At 46.7% G+C, this 15,030-nt stretch overlaps 1 protein-coding gene across 2 annotated transcripts in view; it reads left to right on the top strand.

Moving 5' to 3' along the window:
* The window catches only part of ror2 (receptor tyrosine kinase-like orphan receptor 2), a 66,933-nt gene that overhangs the window by 29,393 nt on the left and 22,510 nt on the right, over positions 1–15,030 (top strand). For both annotated transcript variants that reach the window (XM_010887494.5, XM_010887493.5), the window contains exon 2: positions 10,334–10,417. In XM_010887494.5, coding sequence (XP_010885796.3) covers positions 10,334–10,417 — 84 coding nt within the window. The remainder of the gene's footprint in view (positions 1–10,333; positions 10,418–15,030) is intronic.

Below are 15,030 nucleotides of genomic sequence, written 5' to 3'. Positions count from 1 at the left end.
ATCCCCTGACTAAAATAAAATGTTTTTACTGCTTGGTAAGACCCAGTTCTTCGAGCAATCTCCATGAGGGAGTTAAATGTGACTCAAAGTCCTATTCTTCCCTTGACTGTGAAATGCTCTGCCTCCTCGGAAGGCAAGTAGCCGATTAATTTCAGTCTGCCTTGCCACACAACGCTATCCTGAAACCTGCAGGCTAAAAATGTGGCGTGAGGCCTTTGCTTTGGGTTGCACAATCGGCCCAATCACTGGACATCTGAGGTGTAGATGTAGAGTCGTCGGGCTGTCGAGGGACTAATTGAATCGGTTGGAGCAAAGGGTCAGCGTCTGTCAGTGTGGATGACACGTTACCACGCTAAGTCCCTCAGGTGGCTGAGAACACAAACAAACCAGGGTGTTATGGCTGGCTCTTCCCAACACCGCGGCCCAGTTATCACGCGTAGGCTGCTGTTGGTTACACGCTTTCTCACCTTCCCTAGCCCTTTTCAACATCCCTTCCTATCAGGTCCTTGGGTCTCACAGTGTGGCGAGCTAAATGGATGTTTGGAGATGGTTTTTGTAATTGCATTAGGCTAGTCACATCAGCACCTTTTATAACGACAGGGTTTTTCACCATGTTGATTTGGGAATTAGAACCAATGGTCCTTTGTTTACTGGCCCAACACTCAAGACCACAAAGCTACTCTGACTCTACAATAAGTAATAATACTTTTGGAGTAATAATACTTGTTAACATTTTATATTTCTTAATAATTAGTCAGTTTGGAAAGTATTCAGATCCCTTCACTTTCTCCTCAAATTGACTTAATTCATAATTGATTACATTATATTTTTTGCTGTTAATCTACACGGTAATTACAAAGCAAAAAGCTAGTTTATTAAAAATAAAAAACTGAAGTCTCATGTGGGCATGTCTTTACCAACCCTTTGTCATGACACTCTAGATGAGTGCCACTGAATCCTTGATTCACCAACTGGGAAATTCAGTTGGACATGATTTAGAAAGACAGAAATGTCTCTATATTAGATCCCAGTGGGACATCTCTGTAGACCTCAGAGATGCAATAATGTCAAAGATCTGGGGAAAGTTCTAAAAGGCTCTAAAAAGTTGCTAAAAGACTGGAAGTTTACAGGAGCACAGTTTGAAATGGAAAAAGTTTGGAACAACCAAGAATTCCTAGAGCTGGACGTCTTGCCAAACTAAGAAACCAGGAAGGTGATCAAGAACCCATGGCCACACTAACAGACCTTCAGAGAACATGCCAGAAGTACAAACATCTCTGCTGCACTCCATCAATCAGGCCTTTATGGTAGCAGTGGGTATACTAAAGTGAATCCTGAGTGAAATTCATATGACAGAGTCCTTCAAGTAGTATGAGAGCATGAGAAAAAAAAATCTCTACGGGGGAGCGTGTTGGTGGGAGCATCATGGTATGTGTATGCTTTTCAGCAGGAATTGGGAAATTGGTCATTCCCTGAAGATTACAGTTTACATACTCTCCCCATCCAATCTGTTAACTGGAAAGGATCTACTGGGAATAATGGCAGAAACTCCCCAAATCCCTGTGTACAAAGCTGGCAGAGCCATACCCAAAAAGACTCAAAACTGTGATCACCGCCAAAGGCGCATCTCCACTGAATACATCTTGTTAATAATTATGTATATGAGATGTTTTTTGTGTTTAAGTAAATCGAATTTCAAAAAAAATAATGTTGCTTTGTAATTCTGGGTAATTTTATGTAGATCGATGGCAGTGTTTTTAATAAACTATAAATTAAGTCTGTAGCAACACAACAAAATGTGAAGAAAGAGACTCTTTCCAAAGGCATGTTTATATTTATAAATGTACTGACTGTAGTATTACTGTGTTTTCATTGACTCTTCCCCAACTACATGCATTATCTATAATCTGCTTTATTAACTTGTGTTGATGAAAGCAATGTTGTATTTGTCCGCTGTTGTGTTGAAGGTCTGTGGAAAGAATTCCAGCTTTTGGAAGAAACACTTATGTCATTACTAATGTGGATGCCGAGCAATGTCCTTCATTCTCTAACCAGTCCAAGAAAACGTGTTGGTTTTCAGGATGCTGCCAAGGCACAAAACCCCATGGAAAATGAAATTGGCCAGATCATAATATAAAACCCATAAATTACAGTGTGCTTTTGAAAGAGGAGACAACTCTTACAAAGACAGGCCAACTGTGGTATGAGACTGTGACAAAAGGTGCACATTGACTTATCAGTCCTATTGCATGAAGGGAAGTATTGTACAACAGTGAACCTCTTACCTGGTATATTTAATTGAATATTCTATATGTTGAACAGCCTCCGGGCTGTGTTACAAGTCTTGACCTTCCCTAGCTAAAATGGCTCTTCCAGTTGAAACTGACCGTCCGAATAAGAACTAAAACATGTCCGGTTGGGGGAAAAAACATTTAGGCTTCTGATTTTTTCGGCAATCTTTTTAGTCCTACCTTTTGACATTCAGTTCCATGAATACTACCTAACATATGAGCCCTGAATTTGAAGCAAGATGAAATGTACATCAGCTAAAAACAAACATGTCCTTGAAATAATTGGCATATGCTGCCTGACCTAGCTATCGGAAGTTGGAGGGACTAAATTGTCGGTTTCTCTGGATGAATGACATGAGAGTTGTAAAGGGTAGTGCCCAGGGTTTAGCAAATTGTTTCATGCTCTCCTGTTTTGTACGGTTCTTTCCTCGTTTGTTGATGTTCAGACCAGCTGGGCGGACACCTCTCAAATTTTCCCAAGGAAACTAAACCTAATGAACTTCATTAATTAGTTCACTTGGAATAAAACAATTCTGGTTAATGCAATGTATGTCCATCTGGCATATGTGAACAGTGAGTGCTGTGTTGCTTTTTCGATCGAAGCTGAAGCCCACACAACCATGTCCATCCCCTGGAGAAAAGTCTAAGCTTGCCAACATTATAAAGGATTAGCACCTCCGGACCACAGGCTTTGTTGCTTAGGTAACTGCAAATAAAGATGTGTAGCAAAACAACATTAACTGATGTAGGTTTTGCAAAGACCACCGTAACTCTAACATTGACAAAAGGATTACATTATTTGTGGCCGTCATTTCACGGCTCTGAGTAATTGTTACTCTGGAGGTTATACCGGGCTCAACCACATTGTGGAAAACAGTTATTAGCAGACATGTTAAATACTCTAATGTGTCTCTCCCATCTACAGAGCAGAAGCCATTCAATATCCATTCATTCCGTTCGCATTCAAACCAGTCAGCGCATTGGACCAGCGTATGTCGACAAAGGTCTCTGGAGATTAACAATGACGTCTGTGCCGGACTGAATGCCTCTACAAGGGCAGGCCACCACCCGCTCAGCCCCTTCTTCTCCAGGGAGGGGGGAGAGTTCAACAGAAAGTCTCACAGCAGCACCAGGTCTTTGATCCAAGTGGGCCCGGGGAGAAAACTCCCGTCATTAGTGCTTTTGCTGAGGAGAGCTCGTTGGGTTTAGATTTTGGACTCCGGGAAACTTCAAGAGACTAAATTATATTGACTTATGACTTGTGTTTGGCGAAGTTGTTTGTGAAGAAAAAGGTCTGAGCTGCTGGTCCATTAAAGAACGCTGTAATTTTACTGTAATCGGGACAGTTTACCCACTGTATTACTCAGGCTTTTTCACCTTGAAGCCTGACAGGTTTTGGAATGCACCAATAAATACAGATTGTGTGGCTATGCTGTATGTCTATAGCAGCTTTAATTACATTGTGTCACTGTAGAGCTTTGTTGATGTCTGCAATGCATAGAGGTGTCCCTGTAGTCATCCAACAGCTTTTCTCTTCATCACAAGACTCCTGAAGTTTTTGTTTTTGCTGATGTAGCTTTTTCTGTGGATAATTTAATGTAATCCATTGGCTCCTGTTGTTGTTGTTTGGACCTTCTGAAAGGCTTGGTGCAAATGGCTACCAGAAGACTCTGAACTGATCCAAACTGTGGGAACCTGAGCTCGGCTCCAAGAGTCGCTCCCCGCTCCGCTCTGGTGATGTGTTGGGGGGGGGGGGTGACTGAATGGTCGGGATGTCTTCCAGGCTTCGGGGTAATCTCACCCACCGCCGCCCCCTCACAACGGATCAACATGCAGGAAATAAATGAGTGTGGTTGCGGAGAGCAGAGCACACTCCAGGGCCTTCGGTCGTGCCTCGGCTCCCGTCTGACCACCACCTCCACACGCGCAGCGTTTCTGCATGTCTGCATTGGGCCAGCGTTTTTATGAGGCTTTTAGACCAAACCGGCCCGTTCAGATCCCAGGATGTGGAGCAGTCTGCCGTTCAGCACCAAACAGGGTTATGCGGCGTACCAGCCACGGAAAACCATTCCAACGCGGGCAACTGAGAGGTAGTAAATCCGTTATCTGCCCGAGATACTGCGACACAGCGATCTGATTTCTTACCTCTTTGATTGCCGCTGCTTGGATAGACTGCGATGGGAAAGCGAGCATGTCGCTTTGGGGGAGGAAGGCCACGTTATTACAATTAAGGACCTACCCAGTCGAACATGTTATTGCTTATTGTGCAACCAGTTGATTCATTAAATTACCTCGTTGGCTAAGAGGGTCCGTATATACCTTTGCGTTACTGCCCCCCTCAGTGAGTCACTGTGCCTGGTTGTCTGGTTCAGAGAGCTCCTGTGCCTGGTTGTCTGGTTCAGAGAGCTCCTGTGCCTGGTTGTCTGGTTCAGAGAGCTCCTGTGCCTTGTTGTCTGGTTCAGAGAGCTCCTGTGCCTGGTTGTCTGGTTCAGAGAGCTCCTGTGCCTGGTTGTCTGGTTCAGAGAGCTCCTGTGCCTGGTTGTCTGGTTCAGAGAGCTCCTGTGCCTGGTTGTCTGGTTCAGAGAGCTCCTGTGCCTGGTTGTCTGGTTCAGAGAGCTCCTGTGCCTGGTTGTCTGGTTCAGAGAGCTCCTGTGCCTGGTTGTCTGGTTCAGAGAGCTCCTGTGCCTGGTTGTCTGGTTCAGAGAGCTCCTGTGCCTGGTTGTCTGGTTCAGAGAGCTCCTGTGCCTGGTTGTCTGGTTCAGAGAGCTCCTGTGCCTGGTTGTCTGGTTCAGAGAGCTCCTGTGCCTGGTTGTCTGGTTCAGAGAGCTCCTGTGCCTGGTTGTCTGGTTCAGAGAGCTCCTGTGCCTGGTTGTCTGGTTCAGAGAGCTCCTGTGCCTGGTTGTCTGGTTCAGAGAGCTCCTGTGCCTGGTTGTCTGGTTCAGAGAGCTCCTGTGCCTGGTTGTCTGGTTCAGAGAGCTCCTGTGCCTGGTTGTCTGGTTCAGAGAGCTCCTGTGCCTGGTTGTCTGGTTCAGAGAGCTCCTGTGCCTGGTTGTCTGGTTCAGAGAGCTCCTGTGCCTGTGTAAACGGCAGTCATATCACATTCACTGAGCTGAAACGATGTTTGGAACCGGGAATTCGGGGACCCCCGGATGGCGCAGTGGTCTTCAAACCCTGTAATCCGGACTGACAATGCCGTCGTAGGCTGGTGCCAATTCCTCCGGCGCTGCCTGGGGTGGACAGGACAGGGGATGTAGGACAGGGTTACCATGTCCTGTTGCTCTCTGGCAACTCCTTGTGATAGGTCGAGCGCCTGTGAAATCCAAATAGGCGGTCTTTCTTGGGTCACAATGGTCGATGCTCGACACGATTCCTTATAGTGGGTCCAGCTTGAGATTGAAGCCACGGCCACCTTCCAGCCATCCTTCCGAGAACGTCACGTCAACTTCCTAGTGGCATGGCGCATATCAGCTTTAAGGAGGAGGTGGGGCTGGACATTTCTGTACCGTGGTCTCCATTTTTGAATGCTCTGTTGAGCTTTTATATTTAGAGGTCTTGTTATGACTACTGGAATTCCTGACGATAAACACAGAAGCTTGTGAGTTGGGCAGAGTGCCGTTCATGTCTGCGGAGAGAGCCTTTCGTTATCCCCGTAATTGTGGAAGATCTGAGGAGTCGGGTTGTTCCGCTGCTATGTAATTACGTTTGGCAGAAAAATGTAAAAAAAACATACCGCTTGATTGAAATCAAAGGCCTTGTGCTGTATTTCCAGTGCGGCACAATTTACTCGGTCCTTGCGGAGAACTTCCGGGGCTTGTTCTCTAGGTTAAATTAGAAGTACTGTATGTGGATGTGACTGTTACAGTGTAACAATACAGTATTCCAAACCACCCTCTGTGTACCAGTGTGATGAATACCTACTCAGATTAGAATATCTGCAGTGACTGCACACAGGGAATGCACTGTCAAGAGTTGAGAATTCAGTTCTTCAGGCGTCGCAGAGCCAGGCTGGTTTAAAGAAAAACAAACTCTGAATCGGCTAGAATAACTGACGTTCATTAGACGTTCGGGATGACAAGCATCTACAAGGCAATTTTTTTTTATTTTTACAATTGCTACAAAAACACTGTCCCACTTACACACAGGCAAGTGGAGCCACAGGCAGCGTTGTGGTCAGAGCGTTGGGTTATTATTACAGTTAATGTATTCCTGTTTGCTCTTTTCCACAGCTACAACTATTCTCTCAGTGAGCACCTGATCGTTCCATTGCTTTAACTCCGTACTCCGTTGTGCTACGCGCTCTGGGACTACGCCATTCGCTTTTCAGAAAAACATAATTAGTGTTTTCTTTAGGGGCATTATTGGGAACATGATGTTTCTCACCTCCGTTCATCCTGAACGTTTTTCCCACACCGCCCAGTGCACAGGCTCATGTGAATTGCCGTTCTGTGTCATGGACAATTTCAAGTAATTGCCGTGTGACGGTTCCAGTTTTGTCCCACGCGCTGTTACGTTGAGGCAGTTTTGTTAATAGCTAATAAACAGGATTGTTTTGAGTGTTCCGCCTTTTCGAGGCCACCGTTTAAGTTTTTCTTATTTCAGAACATAGTTATTGGACGAGTGCGGCTGTACATGATAATGTTAATGTATGAAATATTGGGAAACTCTTAATTGAGGGGTGGATTAAACAAGGTTTGCGATGAATGCAGTAATGGCCCAAATTATGCCCAGTCTCCCGGGGACGTCGTAGATTGGGCTCTAACTAGGGCTCTGCACCTGTGTGGCCTGATAACAGAAGTTGCCGGCAGGCCACTGGAGAGAGGCCAAGCTTTCCACCTGCAAGGGAATATTTGTGTGTGGTGAAATGTGTGGGTGTCCGTTCTCAGGTCCACCTGTTGGTGCCCAACCTGAAGGCCCTGCAGGTTCTGTGGTTGTGTTAAAACAGGACGGGTTCCAGAATGAGGTGACTGAGGGGGGCATTTTTATCCACGGGGGGGGGCATATCTAAATCATACACCGTTTGAGGGGACACAAAAGTGGGGGTCACAGATTCTATCTGGAGGGGCGGGGGCAGTGCCGGCTTTGCCCCCATGTGGATCCTGGCCTTTCTTAAAATGGCCTAAATCTGTTAACCACACCGAACGCTTTTTAAATCTGGCATATTTGGCAATGCATGCCCAGGCAATGTCTTAGGCCAGGCCAAGGAGGTCTGCTGTTCCCCATGTTGGAGCCCGGTAAAGCTTTGTGTTTGGCCACCTCCATCCGCTAACCCCCCCCCCCCCCACGCTGCTTTCTCTCTTGTCTTTGTCAGCATTCTGAGTGCCTAGCAAGACCCCGCCATTCTCAGCAGGGGTGGATGTTGAGGATGGGGAATCCTCAGCTAACGAATCAGATCAGCTAACGAATCACTACCGCGTTTTGATGCTCTCGTTCTTTTGTTGGGTCCCTGTAGCCAGCAATTTTCTCTGTCTCTCTCTGTCTGTCTTCCTCTCTGTGTTTATCTCTTTCTATGTCTCTTTGTGTGACTGCGTGCGTGTGTGTGTGTACATGAGCCTATGCTACATTCAAAGACTGAACATGGCATTTAGTCATTTATTAATACTGGGGCTTATTATCAAGGGCAGGATTTGTTGTCTTGTGTCATGTTCCAAAGGGACTTTCTTAAGAGTTAAGGAAACACTGCTGGTATTGATAAAGAGTTAAATAAAGTTTCAAGCACTGAGCAGCTGTTGGCTTGGGAGTTGGAGGACTAAGCACCTATGAGTCTTTTAGCCTCTAGACACATTACTTAGACGCGGTGAAACTGCAGCACGACCTCTCAAGGAGCAGTTGTAATACTGAAACAATTATCTGCTCTGTGTCTCAATCTGTTACTTGGCAAACATAAATTACTTAGCCGTCCCTGCACTATGACAGATATACATTAATCTCCCCCTCACCCCCACCTATCCTCAGGACACAGAGGAACTTTTTTCTACCGAGGTCAGTGTTCAGATTTTCTCTCCGCAGCAAAAGAAAGCCATCGCCTGGCCAATAGCATGAGCAGCCGTTTCCTTTAGTTCTTGTACCTGGTCTCATTGCTAGAAATCATTTCTGAGGTAAACTTTCTGGGGGGGAAGAGTATTTGTTATGTAGACATTGTAAAACAAATCCCAGGCATATTTCCACAACAGTGGGATGGTAATTTGACAAGGGAACTCCCCCCTCTGTGTGGACCTTGGCTGCATTACCAGCCATATCTCATCTTCCCAGTTCAGAACATATGGATGAAGTATGAATCCCAAATGGCAGCCTATAACCTATACTGATCACTCATCTAAGTATAGCCAGTGCACTATGAAGGAAATAGGATGCCATTTGTGATACGGACACTGAACATCATACCCGGGAATATCCCTGAGGAGAATTTCTCTGATACCAATACCATACTCATGAAAACAGGCAGCAGAACACTTGTTTCCTTCCAGGAATAATATTCTTGGGTGCGTTCAGTTTGATTAGTTATTGGCTACGTTACATAAATTCAAGCTTCTCAATTAATCACATTGTCTGAAAAGGCCTTTACATTTATCCACACAAGATATTTGAGTACAATTGCAGTCATTGTTGAATAAGAAAATGGTTAGCATTAGTGCAAAAAAACTCAAATGTCCTATTTAAATACCCCCCCCCCCCCAAAAAAAATAGGTTTCACCAAGGACTGAAACGGGATACAACTCGACTGAAGTTTTGAGGTCTGGTTACAATGAAAAATGGAAAGTGCCCGAAAATATTTTGATTGACATAATTGGTTTGGGATTGTGTTAAAGGGACCATTGCAGTGGTAGACTTCAGTCAAATTAATGGGCCTTGCATGTATGGAATTTGCATGAGGTGTTGCTCTTAGAACCTTGCTGCGCTTTTCAGCATGACTTCACCCGACCGTGGGAGCCAGGCTAAACCCTGTCTGTGTTCCAAGTGGAACCTTGTATCTGAACAGACTTTAGTGCCCTAGTCGAAAGTCATCACATCAACACTAAAAAGACAGAGTGAGATGTTGGATCTACTTAAAATAATGGGGGCAAATGACACTATTACTTATCTACTGCACTCGCATTACACGCTCAGATTCAGTTTCTCGTCATCTCTCTGAGTAGCAATCTTCGGTAATGTTCTGTGCTCGACCTGGCATATTTTGATTCCTGTGGTCTTACGGCATAGAACCTAGAAGTTGTCTCGACTCATACCATTGGATTTTCTCTTTCTTGCACCGTAGGAAGTTTTCATAACAAGTGTTTCAAGGTGGGAGAAGTAATTCCATGAGATATTTTTGTTGTCGTGTTCCTTGGATCAAGTAAGCAACAATGTTTTAAGAAATATTCTGTTAAGGTTTTGACCTACAATATAAATCATTGTGTATCTGCAATGGTTTTCATGGTTGAAGCAGTGAGGCATGTAACAGCTATAGTATGTTGGTCTATAATAGCAATCCAATAGACTGATGCCTTTGACAAGATTGAGTAATATCTAGCCAGACTCACGCGGTCTTCATTGTGTAGCGTGACCAGTACTGTTGTTTGCAGAATTATGAGGAGCAAATACAATATAGTGTAATCAAAACCTGGTTGTTTGTTAACTTTTGGCATGGCAGTTCTCATGAAATGGTGTGTCTCTCTATTCATAATAAAGCCTTCACCACAAAGCAGCTGCCTTAAATGAAGGTTTTGGATAGACATGTTATGTTTAAAAAGTCTCTGGCTTCTTCCTGTGAATTTTCGTGCACCTTCAAGCTTCGAGATGATCCAGTGACAATAGTTTGGTTCACTCTTCGCTGCACTTTGTCATTTAGCAGGATGTGATCACATTCTACTGACCGGGACATGTCGATATGTGAATTTTAAAGAAATATATTTCCGGTCCATAAAGGTTGTTTGAAATGCTTGACACTAGTTAATATGGCCAGGTTTCCTTGCAGACACCTAAAAGGCAGCCCTTGTTCGTGTGCAGTTAGGGTCATGTAATGTTCCACCCCCCACCTCACTCTGGTTTCCTTCCTGTCTACACAGCGGAGGCCGAGCCAAGCCACTCCCAGGCGGTGGAATACGAGGGCCTGGCCGAGGCGCAGAGTGGAGCAGCGCCCACCGCTGAAGGTAACCAGCTCTTTACTGCTCACCCCCCCCCCCCACCCTTTCTCCCTCTCCCCCTCATTTATCTAATCACGCGATTTACTTCAGGCAGAGACCCCCCCCCACACACACACACACACACACACCCCATCGTTGTCCCGTACAACTGCTTATTGTCAGACAGGCAAGTAGTCTGATGGAAGTATTCCCTTATCTCCATTGGAAGATCAGTTCTTCACCTGAATCCCAACCCAGTTAGGGTGACGGAGCACAGCATCTGTTCCACAGACAGTTCCGGGCCTCCGGGGTCCACCCAACCTGGACTTGAAAGCGTCGTCTTCAGCCAGATGTGTCTTCAGACTGTCCCAAACGACCTCCTCGTCCCAGTTTGATGGACCAGTTTGGACCGGAGCCCTATTTCACTCTTTAGGTTTCCCTTGAAGGGGAACGGGAGCCGGCAGAATGAAAGCCTGTTGGGGTTTAGCAGAGCTGCCATCTCTCTGCAGCGAAGCCCTCAACCCTTGAGCTCTTCCTATGCTTGAATTACCCTGGGTGATTGCAGACCGAGGAAGTAATTACGTCGGCATAAAGTATTTGTTCTGACGCCCCGGACCCTTCTGTCAGGTTGACGCAGGGCTTCATAGAAGATTCTGGGCCAGACTGGCTGAGAAATTCAGAATGTGTTACACTGAGACCAGGCTAGGATACCTATCTTTAAAAAACATTGTAAAAATCGCCTGTTAATAGAGTACTTAAAATAGTTCCACTGTCACAACCTCTGCTGTTTTTTGATAACTTTCTGTGTTTTATATTTAATATTTTCATGGTCTTCTTTCCAGCACTGACCTCTGCGTTCATGGATTGAAATGCACTTGGTAAACCTAGCTCTTTTAAAATGTATGCTCTTACTATAAGTCTCTCTGAATAAGAGTGTCTACTAAATGACTAAAATGCAAAGAGATGCTGGGTAAGGGTCAGGAAGTAAGGGGCCAGGCCGTCCCACAGCCCCCTCCACCAGAACCGCACTCCGCAGCGCAAAATGACAAGCATTCTACGGCCCTCTGGTATTAGGGTGATTAGAAACCCCCGGATGAGCATTTTAATGGCGCTGACGGCACAACCGTCAGATGCTATCTGGGCCCCCCACAAGCTCGCAGATGTCAGCCTTCCGTGTGCAGCCTTGTGCCCCCCCCCCCAGTCACCTGGCATTGTCTCGGGCAAAGATATCACTTCTTTATGGGCCCGTTTCATCCCGGCGGAAGGGGACGACGACACTGTTTGCGTTGGCCGTCTGTCCCCCTGGTTTCTGGGTTTCCGGAGTTAGCACGAATTGTTCTCAGATGGGCGGGTCTGCTCTGCGTATTCGGGCACACGTTTCAGGAACCAGACGTTTCAGGAACCAGACGTTTCAGGAACCAGACGTTTCAGGAACCAGACGTTTACCGAGAAGAAATGTAACCGTTGAGAGATATCAGAAGTCCTTATTCATCCCAGACCTCCACATTGGACCAGCACCAGGTCAAGTCCTGAATGTTTTCCCCAGTGAATTTATTAAGACAGGATGATGGTATTGGCAGTGGAGATCAGAGGTCTGTGTTGTTGCTGTTGTGGGACAGACGTGAACTAAACGACTTTATGAAATACTAAAGGTTCAAAGAGTTTGATGAAGATGACCGAAATGAAAAGTAGATAATCGAGGAGCTTCCAAACCACAACGTTGGTTATAAAGAACACATTTTCAGGGTGTCCCTCTGGACCTTGTTTTAGACCAAATGCTGCCCCCGGGCAACATCAGTCTGACAACCCTGTCCTAGAGGCGTTAGAGCTCCTTTTTGTATTTGGGAGGCCTTCAATAGTACCACTGTGATCCGTGATCCCACAGGAATTTTCCGAGAGTAACTGGGGTTGCATTGGCCCGATCCGAAAGGGGGGCAGTGCCGAGCGCATTTGGGTTTATGTCCATCTCCTGGGGAGCCGGTCAATCAAACAGTCTGGTGTTGACATTTGACACAGCCGCGTTGCCACAAGAGCCTCAGCGCTGGTCACAAAGCAGTTTGGCTTCTGACCAGGACTGATGATGGTTGAATGGTCCGGGGATTAGCGAACGTTCCCAGTTTCGATCACACGTGTGCTGGAGCGACTGGGAAATGTACTTAATAATGACATGCCCTAGCCCGAGGTTTGTAGAGACATCTACTTAACCTGTTTGTCGGCCGTGTGTTCCATAAAATAAGCAGACACCACTCCCCCTTCCCCTCCGTCTCGTCCTAGTATGCCGTGTTACGTGTCTGTTAAACCCTACGGCCGTTTTCGCCTCTTAATTAGCTCCGCTTTTCCCCGGCGTTCTTTGGCTCGTCCAGCGGCGCCCGCGAGGCTGACGTGTCGGGGCTCAGCGCCCTGTCAGCACTCAGTGCTTTGTTTACCGTCCTCCAATCACCACCACACACAAACATTTAAAACGAATTCGGGTCTGTGTGCCAGCTGCCTAGCTGCAGCCCCCCCCCACCCCCACCCCCCCACCCCTTCCCTGAGCCGTGCAGAGGAAGTGAGTGAGCCTGCGTTCCAAACAGAGAGGGGGCGTGGCCCAAATGGAGCCTCGGCGCAGTGTGTTGACCTGAGCCCGGCTGTTAAGCATAGATATAATGGAGTCCCGGTAGTTGGAAGTAGCGTACTGTGGAGGGAATAGGGCACCATTGGGGACTCGACGACAATTCCACCTGGTTTAATTAAAGCCGTAGAGGTGACATCACCGGCCTGCGCTGAGATCGCCGGGCTCGGCTGCGTGCAGTGTGGACGGGCTCCATACATCGGCGCGCTGTGTTTCCATTGCGTTAGCTATGCCCAGGGCAGGCTCCAACTTCCCCTGGGATGACGCTGCATGTCAGGCAGCCAGAAGATGGGATGGATGAGGGGATGGATGAGGGGATGGATGAGGGGATGGATGAGGGGATGGATTGGAATTATGTGCGCTTGTGTGTGTGTGTGTGTGTTTGAGAGTTTATACATGTTTTACTATTTGTGTGTGTGCGTGCGCTTGTGTGTGTGTGTGTTTCTACATGTTTTACTATTTCTGTGTGTGTGCGTGCGCGCACATGTGCGTGCGTGCGTGCGTGCGCTTGTGTGTTTGTGTTTCTACATGTTTTACTATTTTGTGTGTGTGTGTGTGTGTGTGTGTGTTTATGCATGTTTTACTGTGTGTGTTTATACATGTTTTACTATTTCTGTGTGTGTGTGTGTGTGTGTTTGAGATGCCAGATGGCCCAACGGAGATAGTAAAACCTTCGGTTAGGGTGCCACAAGTTTTTAGTTTTTTGTTGCCATTCCTCAAATTGGAATCTCTTAAACAGAATTTCGGTCTTAGGGATTAGTTTTAGTGGAAATATTTAATTTGGGGTTGGTGTTGCTTTAAGGTCTAGGCAGTACTGGTCAGTTTTAGGGCCAGGTGTTAGGATTAGGTTATGGAGGTTAGGGATAGGTTTGGGGATAGGGAACATGGATTTCAGGTTTTCTGAAAAACTAACTTTTGTGTCTGTAGTCAGTAGGTAGGCAAGGGGATGTTTAGGGGCTTTCAGTGTGAGGCCCCTATCTGTCACACAACATTGTGCCAGAAATTCAACTGGTTGAGATAAGATCAACATACCTTTTACCAGGATTTCACCCTTGACATTTTGGGACCATTTGAATTGATAAATCCTATTACCACATCAGCGTAATTACAGTCGCTACCAACCCTAAGACTGTTTAAGTTGATTTGTTCGAATCAACAGCGGTGCGGCGGACAGAAACCTCCTGGCTTCGATGAAGGGGAAAGGCAGAAGTGATGGAAGTTGTTTTCCAGTTGGAATGTGGCTGGACCCTGGCCCTTAGCCTGATCATTTTGTCCACTGTTTTTCGTTCAGGCAGTTTGAGGCTAGCACTGCTGGCGGTGGCATGGCAACCAGGTCCTTCTGAACTGAATAGTACATTGCTCTAAAAGCCCAGCCTCGTTTGTCATGGCGATGAATTTCAGGATATCCAACCTGAAGGCACACTCAAGTGGGGAATTTGATAAAGCAGTTTTTCCCCCGCCCCCTGCACCCCCGCCCCCTGCACCCCCGCCCCCTGCACCCCCGCCCACCCCAGTTCTTCAGTGGTGAAGTCAGTGCACGCATCCCTCTGGACAAAAACGTGCACGTGAGCTTCATGGAGCCCTGCGCTCAGCAGTTTATTGTTCCATGTTTTAAAGTTGGCGATTCGCTGTAATCTGTTGAACGTGCCATCAAGTGCATCGGCGGTTGTGTGGCCACTGGCCCTACCTGACCGTGGATGTGGCTCCTCACACAGCTGTCCGGGGTGCCAACAGAGCCTATCCTGAGAAGCCGTGGAGATTGTGGTCATACCGACGGTCTGATTAGACACTGAGACGTGTATGCCTGTGAAAACCTGTCTACAGTCACTACACACGCTCTCTCGCTCGCTCCCTCTCTCTCTCTCGCTCGCTCTCTCGCTCTCTCTCTCGCTCTCTATCTCGCTCTCTCGCTCTCTCGCTCTATCTCGCTCTCTCGCTCTCTATCTTGCTCTCTATCTTGCTCTCTCGCTCTCTATCTCGCTCTCTCGCTCTCTATCTCGCTCTCTCGCTCTCTCGCTCTCTATCTTGC

Source organism: Esox lucius, chromosome 23 (assembly GCF_011004845.1).
Source record: "Esox lucius isolate fEsoLuc1 chromosome 23, fEsoLuc1.pri, whole genome shotgun sequence".
NCBI classification, from domain to species: domain Eukaryota; kingdom Metazoa; phylum Chordata; class Actinopteri; order Esociformes; family Esocidae; genus Esox; species Esox lucius.
This window is presented reverse-complemented; position numbering and strand designations above follow the sequence as displayed.